This window comes from Schistocerca serialis, chromosome 4 (genome assembly GCF_023864345.2).
Source record: "Schistocerca serialis cubense isolate TAMUIC-IGC-003099 chromosome 4, iqSchSeri2.2, whole genome shotgun sequence".
Lineage (NCBI taxonomy): Eukaryota > Metazoa > Arthropoda > Insecta > Orthoptera > Acrididae > Schistocerca > Schistocerca serialis.
Window position 1 is genome coordinate 136,057,634 of NC_064641.1, and position 14,862 is coordinate 136,072,495.

Below are 14,862 nucleotides of genomic sequence, written 5' to 3' on the forward strand. Positions count from 1 at the left end.
TAAGGTAAGTAATGTGGAGGTTCTCTCTGCAGAATCGACGGGAAATGGAGAAAGGAACATACGGAAAACACAAACGAGAAGATGGGATTATGGGACATGTGTTAAGAAATCTGGGAATAAGTTCCATAGTACTAGAGGGGGCATTAGATGATACAAATTATTGGGGCAGACAGAGAGTGGAATGGTATCCAATAAATAATTGAGGACGTGGGGTCCAAATGCTACTCTGAGATGAGAAGGTTGCCACAAGAGAGGAATTCCTGGCAGCCGCATCGAACCATCCTCCGTTTCAAATAAGAAGAAGATATGATACTGCGTGAAGTGTCTGACAGAGCACTGAAAGACCTCAGTCGAAACAAGGCCCTGGGAGTAAAATACATTTCATTAGAACTACTGACAGCATTGGGAGAGCCAGTCCTGACAAAACCCTACCATATGGTGAGCAAGATGTATGAGACAGGCGAAATACCCTCAGACTTCAAGAAGAATATCATAATTTACAATTTGTACAGAAACTAGATGGCAGTTATAGGAGTCGAGGGACATGATAGGGAAGCAGTCGTTGGGAAGGGAGTGAGACAGGGTTGTAGCCTATCCCCAATGTTATTCAATTTGTATATTGAGCAAGCAATAAAGGAAACAAAAGAAAAATTCGGAGTAGGTATTAAAATCCATGGGAACAAATAAAAACTTTGAGGTTCGCCGATGACATTGTAATTCTGTCAGAGACAGCAAAGGACTTGGAAGAGCAGTTGAACGGAATGGACAGTGTCTTGAAAGGGCGATATAAGATGAACATCAACAACAGCAAAACGAAGATAATGGAATGTAGTCGCATTAAGTCGGGTGATGCTGAGGGAACCGAATTAGGAAATGAGACACTTAAAGTAGTAAAGGAGTTTTGCTATTTGGGGAGCAAAATAACTGATGATGGTCGAAGTAGAGAGGATATAAAATGTAGACTGGCAATGGCAAGGAAAGCGTTTCTGAAGAAGAGAAATTTGTTAACATCGAGTATAGATTTAAGTGTCAGGAAGTCATTTCTGAAAGTTTTTGTCTGGAGTGTAGCCATGTATGGAAGTGAAACATGGTCGATAAATAGTTTGGACGAGAAGAGAATAGAAGCTTTCGAAATGTGGTGCTACAGAAGAATGCTGAAGATTAGATGGGTAGATCACATAACTAATGAGGAGGTATTGAATAGAATTGGGAGAAGAGGAGTTTGTGGCACAACTTGAGTAGAAGAAGGGGTCGGTTGGTAAAACATGTTCTGAGTCATGTAGGGATCACCAATTTAGTATTGGAGGCAGTGTGGAGGGTAAAAATCGTAGAGGAAGACCAAGAAATGAATACAGTGAGAAGATTCAGAAGGATGTAGGTTGCAGTAGGTACTGGGAGATGAAGAAGCTTGCACAGGATAGAGTAGCATGGAGAGCTGCATCAAACCAGTCTCAGGACTGAAGACCACAACAACAACTCCAGTTCGAAGGCAGGCGCTGAGAGGATACTCAAGGTGGTATGGTGAGTTTTTCTGCACTTTGCTTGCCTCGGTCGAGTGTGAAGGGGGAGCAGCGGGCAGACAAAGTAGCTAGCGCGCGTCGTCCGGTGAGTGAGGAGGCACTTCGCCGTGGCGCTGGCTGCGGCTGCGCTGCGGCTGCCGGCTGGCGGCGGTGTACGCACCTACGCTAATGTATGGTGTGTAGCGGTCGCCGCCTCGCTTACCGAGCCCCAGCATCAGGCGGCCGCCGTCGTCCGCGGCGCGCTTCTCGCCGCCAGGCAGCAGCACCAGCGGCGGCCCGGACTCGCCGTCCTCTGCCGAGTCCGCTGCCCCATCTGCAAACCACAGCACCGTCACTACAGGCCAGGGCTTAATGGCTGCCGGGACAACAGACATAAGATTGGCACGAAGCGTATTACGTGTTCGGATATGCAAATCATCAGCGTTTCATTGCCACCTCACAAAGTAGGTCGGCAGTGCTGATGCCATCTACATGCTGCATAGAAGGCAAAATTACGTGGCAGCTATCATTATTCAGGAATCTCATTTGAATGTGATTCGTTAGTGAGTAGATGGTGACAGGAACGGAATTCGCTAGTGGCTGGACTGTGGACTATCGAGATTTGGATTGGATTGGATTGTTTGGGGGAAGGGACCAAACAGCGAGGTCATCGGTCTCATCGGATTAGGGAAGGACGAGGAAGGAAGTCGGTCGTGCCCTTTCAAAGGAACCATCCCGGCATTTGCCTGGAGTGAGTTAGGGAAATCCAGGAAAACCTAAATCAGGATGGCCAGACGCGGGATTGAACCGTCGTTCTCCCGAATGCAAGTCCAGTGTGCTAACCACTGCGCCACCTCGCTGGGTGGACTATCGAGACTGGTTTATCATTCCGTGATGTCGCTGCTTGAGTTGGTGGCGATCCTGTTAAGGATTCGATGGATAGAGGAGGGTCATGTCGAACATGGTACAGGATTACAATGGCCCCATGCGACTAGCTCAAAAAAATGGTTCAAATGGCTCTGAGCACTATGGGAGTTAACAGCGGAGGTCATCAGTCCCCTAGAGCTTAGAACTACTTAAACCTAACTAACCTAAAGACATCACACACATCCATGCCCGAGGCAGGGTTCGAACCTGCGACCGTAGCGCTCGTGCTGTTCCAGACTGATGCGCCTAGAACCGATCGGCCACTCCGGCCGGCCAACTAACCTAAGGACATCACACACATCCATGCCCGAGGCAGGATTTGAACTTGCGAACATAGCAGTCACTCGGTTCCGGACCGAAGCGCCTACAACAGCTCGGCCACCGCAACCGGCACGCGACTAGCGCCTGAGAGGGCAGAGATATTGTTCACTCGCCTGTGCAGAATCCTAAGCCACATCATTAATTGTGCGTGTATACTGGTTTATTTAGTAACTTTAGTAGTCTTCAACCGATGTTCTTGGTGTTTTCTGCTGAAGAACCTTTTGGGAACCGTTTTCAGTTTCGTTACTGTGTCATTAGACGTTTGATTCTCTTTCTGTATTAGTCTTTTGTTATATTCTCTTCTGTTGTTGATTAATACTGTTAATAATAGTAGTTACTTCCCTTGTAGAGTAAGTTTGTGATTATTGTAGTCAGGTTTTTAACATCTTCTTATTGTAGTAGCGGAACTTAGATAAAGTAGTTTTCTTGTTTCAATAAGTGTAAAATTTTACCATGAGTGAGAAGTGTGGGCTTTGCCGTAGGTTCGTGAGTAGTGGATTGCGGTGTGAGACGTGTTCGAAGTATTTTCACTGGGGGGAATGCAGTGGGGAAGCCAGTGGGCATTCTGGTGAGATCCTCTCCTGGAACTGCCGCTTATGTAACAAGAGTAAGTTGATAGAGGAGCAGGAGCGTAAGATCTGTGCCCTTCAGATGCAGTTGAAAAACGTACAGGAGGAGCTAGATAGGATGAGGAGGGAGAAGGGGGTTGGGGAATGGGAGCTGGCTGTTGGCAAGAAATCTGCTAGGAGAAGAAGATTTTCAGATAGTTTTACTATTGGTGTTTGCAATAGATATGACCAACTGTCAGAGTCTAGTGGAGAGGAATCTCTAGTAGCTGTAGATGTAGTAAGTATGCAGCAGACCTCAGCAGTTACGGTGGCTAGGACAGTTGCAAAGTCGAAGAGGAAGAAGGTTCTGCTGTTAAGTAGTTCTCATGGCAGAGGTGTAGGCCAACAGTTGCAGGAAGCGTTGGGGAGTGAGTACCAGGTCACCAGCATTGTGAAGCCTAATGCAGGATTGGCTCAGGTGATTAACATAGGAGGGTTATGTAGGGATTTTACTAAAGAGGATCAGGTAGTGATTGAGGGTGGGGCTGGTAATAGTATTGATAGGGATGGGGAGTATGACATAGATGGTGACCTGGAAAAGATAGCCACTCAGACTGGCAACACGAATGTGCATTTCGTGGAACTGTTTCAGCGTCACGATCGGCCTCATCTTAATACAGCCGTCAGGCGTAATAACATGAGACTTGGGGGTGCGCTGATGACAGAAAGCATGGGTCACATTTCAGTGGTGTCGGTGGAGTCTATCCGCAGGACGGGGTTCACTAGACATGGCCTGCACCTCAACAGGTATGGGAAGGGGAGGTTGGCAAAGCTTATAGGTGACAGCATAGGTGGGGGTGGTGGGATCACTCATGGGAAAATTCCTGCAGTAGTGGGTGTTAGAGCTGCACCTTTTTTAGATTGAAGTCAGCTGATAGGTATTCCTGCTTAAGGGAAGTCTCTCTAACAAAGGAACCACTTTTGAAAAAGCTTAGGTATCCGAGTAATGAGGAAATTAGTATATTTCATCAAAATATACAAGCTATTAGAGATAAAGTTAGTGAACTGCTTATAGATGTGGACTCTGAAATTATTGGTATATCTGAACACTTCTTAAATAAGGAGATAATTCAGAGGCTTCCTTTACCAGGATACAGGTTGGCTGGCAGCTTTCCTAGGAGCTCTTTGCGGTGTGGGGGAGTAGCCATGTATGTGAAAACGGCATCCCATTTGAGTCAATTGATGTTTCAAAGTACTGCACTGAAAAGGTGTTTCAATGTTGTGCAGGTGTGGTTAAATTTAATGGAGCTAAACTTCTAACTGTTGTTATTTATAGATCCCCAGACTCCTATTTCACAACATTTTTGCTAAAGCTAGAGGAGGTTTTTGGTTCACTTTATAGGAAATACAAAAAGTTAGTTATATGTGGTGACTTCAGCATTAATTGCATAAGTGACTGTGCAAGGAAAAGGATGCTGGTAGACCTCCTTAATTCATATAATCTTATGCAAACCGTATTCTTTCCAACGGGAGTGCAAGGGAACAGTAGAACAACCATAGACTACATTTTTGTTCATTCCTCATTACTAGAAGGGCATTCTGTTAGCAAAAAGGTGAATGGCCTTTCAGATCATGATGCACAACTTTTAACTCTAAAAGATTTTTGTGCTGCAACACATGTTAAATATAGTTATCAACTGTTTAGGAAAGCTGATCCAGTTGCTGTAGAGACCTTTTTAAACCTTATCAAGGAACAAGAGTGGCAAGATGTTTATAGCGCTGATACAGTAGATGATAAATATAATACTTTTCTCAAGACTTTTCTCATGCCCTTTGAAAGTTGCTTTCCGTTAGAACGTTCAAAACAGGGTCCTAGCACAAACAGGCAGCCTGGGTGGCTGAATAGAGTGATAAGAATATCTTTTAGAACAAAGTGGCAATTATATCAAAACGTTCGAAATAGGCAAAATCTAAATGCAGCATCCCATTACAAACAGTATTGTAATGTGCTAAAAATGTTATTAGGAAGGCAAAAAATATGTGGTATGCAGATAGAATAGCTAAGTCTCAGGATAAAATTAAAACCATATGGTCAGTCGTAAAGGAGGTGGCTGGTCTGCAGAGACAGGTCGAGGATATAGAATCAGTGCGTAGTGGGAATGTCCGTGTTACTGATAAGTCGCATATATGTACAGTATTTAATAATCACTTTCTGAATATAGCAGGTGAACTAAATGGAAACCTAGTCCCAATAGGGAATCATATAGCGCCCTTAGAAAAAAGTGTTCCGAGACTGTTACCCGAAATGCTCCTCCATGATACTGACAATAGAGAAAAAATGGCTCTGAGCACTATGCGACTTAACTTCTGAGGTCATCAGTCACCTAGAACTTAGAACTAATTAAACCTAACTAACCTAAGGACATCACACACATCCATGCCCGAGGCAGGATTCGAACCTGCGACCGTAGCGGTCACGCGGTTCCAGACTGAAGCGCCTTTAACCGCACGGCCACACCGGCCGGCTGACAATAGAGAGATTGAGTTAATAATTAAATCACAAAAGACCAAGAACTCTCATGGATATGACGGGGTATCTAGCAGAATACTGAAGTATTGTTCTATGTATATTAGCCCAGTACTTAGCCATATCTGCAACTTTTCCTTTAGGAGTGGTCGGTTTCCTGACCGATTAAAGTACTCGGTAGTGAAGCCACTTTATAAAAAGGGAGACAGGGCTAATGTTGACAATTTTAGACCTATTTCTATGCCATCGGTGTTTGCTAAAGTTATCGAGAAGGTTGTATATACAAGGTTACTGGAGCATTTAAATTCACATAATTTGCTGTCAAATGTACAGTTTGGTTTTAGAAATGGTTTAACAACTAAAAATGCTATATTCTCTTTTCTCTGTGAGGTTTTGGACGGATTAAATAAAAGGTTGCGAACGCTAGGTGTTTTCTTTGATTTAACGAAGGCTTTTGACGGTGTTGACCACAAAATATTACTGCAGAAGTTGGACCATTATGGAGTAAGGGGAGTAGCTTACAATTGGTTCGCCTCTTACTTTAAGAACAGAAAGCAGAAAGTAATTCTCCGCAATATTGAGAGTGGTAGTGATGTTCAGTCTCAATGGGGCACTGTTAAGTGGGGCATTCCCCAAGGGTCGGTGCTGGGGCCACTGCTGTTTCTTATTTATATAAATGATATGCCTTCTAGTATTACAGATGATTCAAAAATATTTCTGTTTGCTGATGACACCAGCCTGGTAGTGAAGGATCTTGTGTGTAATATTGAAACAGTATCAAATAATGTAGTTCATGAAATAAGTTCATGGCTTGTGGAAAATAATTTGATGCTAAATCACAGTAAGACTCAGTTTTTACAGTTTCTAATTCACAATTCAACAAGAACCGATATTTTGATCAGACAGAATGGACATATTATAAGCGAGACGTAACAGTTCAAGTTCCTAGGCGTTCGGATAGATAGTAAACTGTTGTGGAAAGCCCATGTCCATGATCTTGTTCAGAAACTAAATGCTGCTTTATTTACCATTAGAACAGTATCCGAAATAAGTGACAGTTCAACACGAAAAGTACTCTACTTCGCATATTTTCAAACGCTTATGTCGTATGGTATTATTTTTTGGGGTAATTCTTCTGATTCAAAAAGGGTATTTTTGGCTAAACAACGGGCTGTTCGAGCTATATGTGGTGTAAGTTCGAGAACCTCTTGTCGACCCCTATTCAATAGTCTGGGAACTCTGACATTGCCCTCACAGTATATATTTTCTCTAATGTCGTTTGTTGTTAGCAGTATTAGCCTATTCCCAAGAGTTAGCAGCTTTCACTCAGTTAATACTAGGCAGAAATCAAATCTGCATGTGGAATGCACTTCCTTGACTCTTGTGCAGAAAGGAGTGCAGTATTCTGCTGCATCCATTTTCAATAAGCTACCACAAGAACTCAAAACTCCTAGCAGTAGCCCAAACTCTTTTAAGTCTAAACTGAAGAGTTTCCTCATGGCTCACTCCTATTCTGTCGAGGAACTCCTGGAAGAGCTAAAAAATTAAGCAAATTCCAGTGTTACATTGTTGATTTTCTTTATTTACACTTACGAATTGTTGCCTGAATATGTTTTTTATATTTCATTTTATTTGTTTCTACTTTCGCGTTATAATTTCTAGTATTGACTCGTTCCATGACCATAGAGACTTCTCCTTAATTTGGTCCCACGGAACAATAAATAAATAAAAAAAAAATAGGCATCACGACATTGGTGTGCCCAACGACAACACTGGACAAGGAAGTAGCACCACATTGTCTTTTCAGATGAGTCCCAGTTCTCCAAACGGCATCACCATGAACGTACGCACTAGCTCCAATGAGAACGAACTTTGCCAGCATGCGTTTTTGACTGTCATACTGGACCAGCATCTGGAGTGATGACGGTATCAGGTGTCACTACATATGCAAAACAATCATCTGTTTCCCATATATGGTAATTCGAACAGCAGCTATAACAGTTCTGATGTCTTAAGGTCGGCGGCTGTGCTCTATCTTCGAGGTCAGTGGGACAAGATCTTTCGACAAGATAACGCAAGATTTCATGCTCCCTGTGCTGTCCTGATATACAGGGTATTCGAGTGTTGTCCTGGCTAGCACGTTCTCCAGATCTCTCGTCACCGATCTCTCCAGTCAGTGAAGTTTCCGACTACACAGAACTGCGACCAATATTATTGCAAACAATAGACTTAACTGCCTCAACTACACTAGCTGACCAAAAGTACCTAGACACCTATTAGTGCACATTAATATGTGGTTCGCCTTTTTGATGGCTCAAGCTCAGGCAGGCATAGCAGCCCATTCTCGCTCAAGAGCCGAAACCAGCGATGTTGGACGCTGAGGTAAGGAGCGCAGTCAATGTTGGAACGCATCTCAAGGGTTTTCCACTGGGTTCAGGTCCGGACTCTGGGCAGGCTAGTCCGTTTCAGGAATGCTACTGTCCACAAGCCATTGCCTCACATATGCTGCTTTGCGACAGAGTGTTTCGTCATGCTGATACAAACAATCATCGTCTTCGATTTGTCCCCATTTATAAGTGTTTGCGTATCCTTGCTACTGAGTTTCACCGAGACAATCTCGCATCGAGCTTCACTTCCTATATCTGTTGATCTGTCTAACACGACAAATACACCACCTCCGTTTACCATAAGCGTATCGTTTCAATAAACGCTTAAATTTTCCCAAAAAATCTGACAGCTGTCAATTTCAGATTTAAACGGGTCTCTATACTTTGAATTATGTGTACTCCACTGCTGTTAAGGAGCAGCTCAGACCCTGGCACTTTGTTGCGAATGTTTCGGCGGATAGTCATTAGGATTTTAACACGCCTGTTTTTAGGATGGAATTTTTGGGTTATAACTGACAGTTCCTGGTTCCCTACACCTTTCGTCACATGGATTGCATGGAAAGCCGCCTAGTCTAAGGAAGTCCTGTGAGCACCCACGCATAGCCAGCTACTTGGGTAACATCCTTTTATTTTGTTCATGACTATTCGTTCCACCTACTTACTGTGCGGTAATTTTCTTCTCTGTTTATACAGAGAACACCTACGTTAACAGTTACACCGTGAATCTTTGAACACATGCTTTACGCAAAAATATACGCAGGACAGTTCAGTTTTGGTTTGCTTGTCGGTGGGTGCTGTGGTGGCGACGGTGGTGGTTGTGGGGGAGGGTGGAGGGGGGGGGGGCGTGCAGGTGGCCAGGATTAGATTAGATTTACTTTGATTCCAATTGATCTGTAGTGAGGAGATCCTCCAAGATGTAGAACATGTCAGAAAAATAATAATACAACCATATAAGATAATGTACCTTCCACAGGTCCCAAGTGGAATGATCATCATTTTATTTAATTTATTTTTTTAATGAACACTATATGAAAGCATCATTTTACAACACTCATGTACTAAGATCGCATTAATGCACTGAATTTAATTTAAAAATGGTTTTTTATTTATAAGGTAATAAACACATAATAGAACCACTACAATATTATTTACAGCGCACACATTACTGCACTGAAATGGTGCAGAGGTTAGACTGTACTTTACACACACACACACACACACACACACACACACACACACACACAAATCAGTTGGTTCTACTGAGAAATTCATCAATGTAGTAGGAGGAGTTGGCAACCAATAAATCCTTTAGGTTTCTCTTAAACTGAATTTCATTGGTTGTTAAGCTTTTTATGGCTGCTGGCAAGTTATTGAAAATCTGTTTTCCTGAATAATGCACACCTTTTTAGACTAGAGTAAGTGTCTTTAAATCCTTGTGAAGATTATTCGTATTTATAGTATTGATTCCATGAACTGAGCTGTTGGCGTGAAAAAATGATATATTTTAAATGGCAAATTCATTAAGGAATAAATATATCGGGAAGCAGTAGTGTCCATAGTTCCCTAAACAGACCTCTGCTGGACGTTCTTGAGTTCACACCACACATAACTCTTATTGCACGTTTTTGTGCCTGGTAAACTTTAACTTGGCTTGATGAATTACCCCAAAAAATAATCCCATACGACATTATGGAGTTGAAGTAAGCATAGTATGCCAGCTTTTTCATTTTTATATCCCCTATGTCTGACAGAATTCGTATTGCAAATAGAGATTTGTTTAGACGCTTCAGTAGTTCTGTGGTGTGCCCCTCCCAGTTGAATTTATTATCAAACTGTAATCCCAAGAATTTAACACTGTCGACTTCTTCTATCTGCTTGTCATCATATGTTAGACATATACTCGTGGGACACCCCTTACAAGTTCTGAACTGCATGTAGTGTGTTTTTTCAAAGTTTAGTGACAATGAATTGGCTAGGAACCAGTGATTAATGCCCACAAATATTTTATTAGCCGATATTTCTAAGACTACACTTGATTTGCTATTTATTGCAATGTTTGTATCATCGGCAAACAAAACAAACTTGGCATCTGGTAACGTTACTGATGTAAGGTCATTGATACATACAAGAAAAGGTAAGGGCCCTAAGATGGAACCTTGTGGGACCCCACATGTAATTAATTCCCAATTGGATAGATTAATACATGTCTGTTTCCTAATAACACCCTTTGTTTCCTGCCAGATATATAAGATTTAAACCATTTTGCAGCATTTCCTGTTACACCACAATATTCTAATTTACTTATAAGGATATTGTGATTTACACAGTCAAATGTCTCTGATGGATCACAAAATATATCAGTTGCCTGCAATATTTTGTCTAATGGATTAAGTCCATTTTCATTGTAAGTGTAGATAGCTTTCTCAAATCAGAACTCTTTAGAAATCCGAACTGCGACTTTGACGTATGTTATTTGTGATAAGATGATTATAAAGCCGATTGAACATTACTTTTTCTAAAATTTTTGAGAATGCTGGAAAAAGTTAAATTGGATAGAAATTTGACGCTATTTCTTTATTTCCCTTCTTTAATAGTGGCTTAACTTCAGCATACATTCAACCATTCAGGAAATATTCCACTGATAAACGACTGGTTATACAGATGGCTTCATATGTTATTTAACTCAGAATCGCATTCTTTAATTCACTTTGTTGATATTTCATCACAGGCACTAGGTGTTTTTGATTTTAAAGATTTTATGATGGACATTACTTCTGCTGGGGTAGCGAGGGGAAATGTCTGGTCTGAGGTATCTCATGGCAGCATCTACAGAACCTGACAACCCGATCTTTTCATTAATAGTTATATAAAATCTTTGTTAAAAAGTTCTGTAACAATATACACATCTGTCACCAATGTATCATTTACTCTTAATGCTATTTGTCCTTCTTCATGTCTGGTTCTACCGGTCTCCTCCTTCACTATATTCCATATGATCTTTATTTTGTTACCTGATATGACTATCTTTTCCTTGTAATGTATTTGCTTTGATGTCCATATTACAGTCTTTACGTTTTGCAGTATTTCTTGTGTTGTGCTATAGCATCAACAATAGAACTGTTTCGGATTGACAGATACAGTTTTCTTTTTGTTTTACAAGATACCTGCCATTAGCACTGTAAATGTCCTTTAGGAGTGTCCTAAAATAGTCAGTTTTGGCTTATTGATTACCCTCTTGAGCTCAGATGTAACAGATTTTATATCCTGTTCAGTATTAACATTTAACATAAGGAACTGCATGTCATGGTCTGAGAGGCTATTGACTATTGGTTTTGTAATATAATTCTGTTCATTAGACTTTTCTGTAAAGATGTTATCAATGGCTGTTTGTGACCAATTGGCTACCCTAGTGGGGAACCTTACAGTGGGAATTAAGTTGAATGATATTGTTACTAACTCAAATAAATTTTTATTGGGAGAGTCTTTAAGGAAATCTACATTGAAGTCACCAGCAACCACTATTTCTTTGTTTTTGGCTGTTATTAGGCCAGTACAGCTTCAAGTTACCTGCAGGTGCTCGATATACACTTAATACTGTGAAGGATTTTTTATGATATTCTACTTCTGTTGCAAATGCTTCCATATGCTGTTCTAGGGAAAACTTATGAATATCTATGTTCTTAAATTTATGACAGTTCCTGATGAATGTGGAAACCAGTGATCACATGATGTTCAGAAATGCAGATTATGTCAGCTGGGTTTGAGGACTCTAATTCATCTATCCAGATAATTAATTCATTAATTTTATTTCTCAGTCCTCGAATATTTTGATGCAATTTTCACATTGCTGAGTTAAAATGGGGTAGAGTTGAAATTTCTGCAGATTGTTGAAAATTCTTAACCAACAGCTGTTTATGCTGATGTAATAAGCTAGACTTATAACTGCATATAGAGACAGAATGACTTCGAGACATACAGGAGAGCGACTGGTGTCAGCTGATTTGAGTCTTTCGATTAGACGTGGTCTTCTGTGACAAGACACTTATTTGTACTACACGGCGACCAGTACTTGAGTTTTAACACTGCTACTGAGTATACTTTGATCCAGTAAGCAAAACTGACCGATGTGACGCAGTGGTCAGCACACTGGACTCGCATTCGAGAGGACAACGGTTCATATTCGGGTCCGCCCATCCAGATGTAAGTTCTCTGTGATTTATCTAAATCACTTAAAGCAAATACCATATGGTTAAAGAGTCACATCAAGGTGATTCCCCTGAAAGGGGAGCGGCCGATTTCCATCCCCAACGTTTCCTAATCCGAGCTTGTGCTCCATCTGTAATGACGTTGTTGCCGGCGGGCCGTTAAACACTACTGTTCCTTCCTTCCTTCCTTCCTTCCTTGAGACAACCAAAAATAGCTTCGTCTTTATATCAGTGATAACAGGTGTTTTATTTGCAGCAGAGGCATGAGAGAAGTAATGTCAATATTGGCATCATCATATTCTTGATCATCCTCGTCCACTGCTGAATAAAAGCCTGCAGTAGAAAATGGTTCAAATGGTTCTGAGCACTATGAAACTTAACATCTGAGGTCATCAGTCACCTAGAACTTAGAACCACTTAAACCTAACTAACCTAATGACACCACACACATCCATGCCCGAGGCAGGATTCGAACCTGCGACCGTAGCAGTCGCGCAGTTCCGGACTGAGCGCCTAGAACCGCGAGGCCAGCCTGCAGTAGACTCTTTTCTCCACTACAGTAGTCAGTTATCAGTATCCATCCTTAGCCAATCTAACCTAACCTAGCCTAACCTAACCCAGCCCAACCTAACCAACCGCATTGCGTTAGTCCGTTCCTCAGTCTTTACGTACCTAATGGATTACAACAAAAACCTTCTCTACCCCATCCACCATCCATTCGAGTGGCTGATTACGCCATCCACTCGATTCTATACATGGATCATTTGCACGTTATTCTTTCTCTCCTGGTAATTAACAGTATGAATCTCTCCATTGCTCTAAAGAAACCTATAGCTATCCTTTTGTCGCATTAAATATACGTTACACTGTACTGGTAATACTCCCGAAAGATGAACTTTCCTTTTCTGATGCATTTTAAGCTTAGTTTGGAAGCACCTGTTTAGTTTATCCGCTTTCCAATCTATTAGGATTCTTCTGTGTATTTCTTATGCAGTCCGTTCTGTCGTAGTCTTTAACTGATCCGAGTATAAAATATCAACCGGTTCTATGTTTTCATTGTTAATAAATATTACACCCCTTTCGTTGTTGATTTGACAATGTTCTAGTCTTAAAACACTGAGGTGACAGAAGTAATGGGATAGAGATATGCACATATGCAGAGAACCGTAGTATGACGTACACAAGGTATAAAAGGACGGTGCACTGACGAAACTATGATTTGTACTCACGTGATTCATGTGGAAAGGTGTATAACGTGACCATGACCGCACGACGGGAATTATCAGACTTTGAACGCTGAATGGCAGTAGGAGCTAGACGCATGGGACATCCCATTTCTGGAATCGGGTATTATCTCTCAGCACAAACCATGCAGTGGCCGGCGGCCTTCATTTAACGACGGAGAGCAGCGGCGTTTGTCGAGAGTTGCCAGTACTAAAAGACAATCATCACTGCGTGAAACAACCGCAGGAATCAATGTGGGACGTACGACGAACGTATCCACGAGTGCAATGAGGTGAAATTTGGCGTTAATGGGCTATGGCAGCAGAGGAACGACGCGAGTGCCTTTGCTAACATTATGTCATCGCCTGCAGCACCTCTCCGGGGTTCATGACCATATCGGTTGAAATCTAGACGACTGGAAAACCGTGGTTGGTCACATGAGTCCCGATTTCAGTTGGTAGGTGCTGGCAGTGGGGTTTGAGTGTGGTTCACACTCCACAAAGCCACGGACTCAGTTGTCAACAAAACTCTGTGCAAGCTGGTGGTGGTTCAAATGGCTCTGAGCACTATGGGACTTAACTGCTGAGGTCATTAGTCCCCTTGAACTTAGAACTAGTTAAACCTAACTAACCTAAGGACATCACAAACATCCATGCCCGAGGCAGGATTCGAACCTGCGACCGTAGCGGTCTTGCGGTTCCAGACTGCAGCGCCTTTAACCGCACGGCCACTTCGGCCCAAGCTGGTGGTGGCTCCATAATGGTGTGGGCTGTGTTTACATGGAATGGATTGGGTCCTGTGGTGCAGCTGAACAGATCATTGACTGGACATGGTTATGTTCGACTACTTGGACACCAGTTGCAGCAAACAGCGATCTAATTGTTAACGTTGACAATGCGCCGCGTCACCGGCCTACAATTGGTCGCGAGTGGTTTGAACAATATTCTGGAAAATTCGAACGAATGATTTGGCCAAATAGATTGCCAGATATTAATCCTACCGAAAATTTGTGGGACTTAATCGAGAGATCAGTTCGTGCGCAAAATCCTGCACCGGCAACACTTTCGCAATTATGGACGGCTCAGTATTTCTGCAAGGGACTTCCAACGACTTGTTGAGTCCACGCCACATCGAGCTGCTTCACTACGCCGGGTAAAAGGAGGTCCTACAAGATATTAGAAGGAATCACAACTTTTGTCACCTCAGTGGAATTTGGAACATGTT

At 42.1% G+C, this 14,862-nt stretch overlaps 1 protein-coding gene across 1 annotated transcript in view; it reads right to left on the bottom strand.

The window, feature by feature from the left end:
* The window catches only part of LOC126473740 (uncharacterized), a 195,954-nt gene that overhangs the window by 69,671 nt on the left and 111,421 nt on the right, over nucleotides 1-14,862 (bottom strand). The window contains exon 2 of the mRNA XM_050100988.1: nucleotides 1,723-1,833. Within this exon, the coding sequence (XP_049956945.1) occupies nucleotides 1,723-1,833 (111 nt within the window). The remainder of the gene's footprint in view (nucleotides 1-1,722; nucleotides 1,834-14,862) is intronic.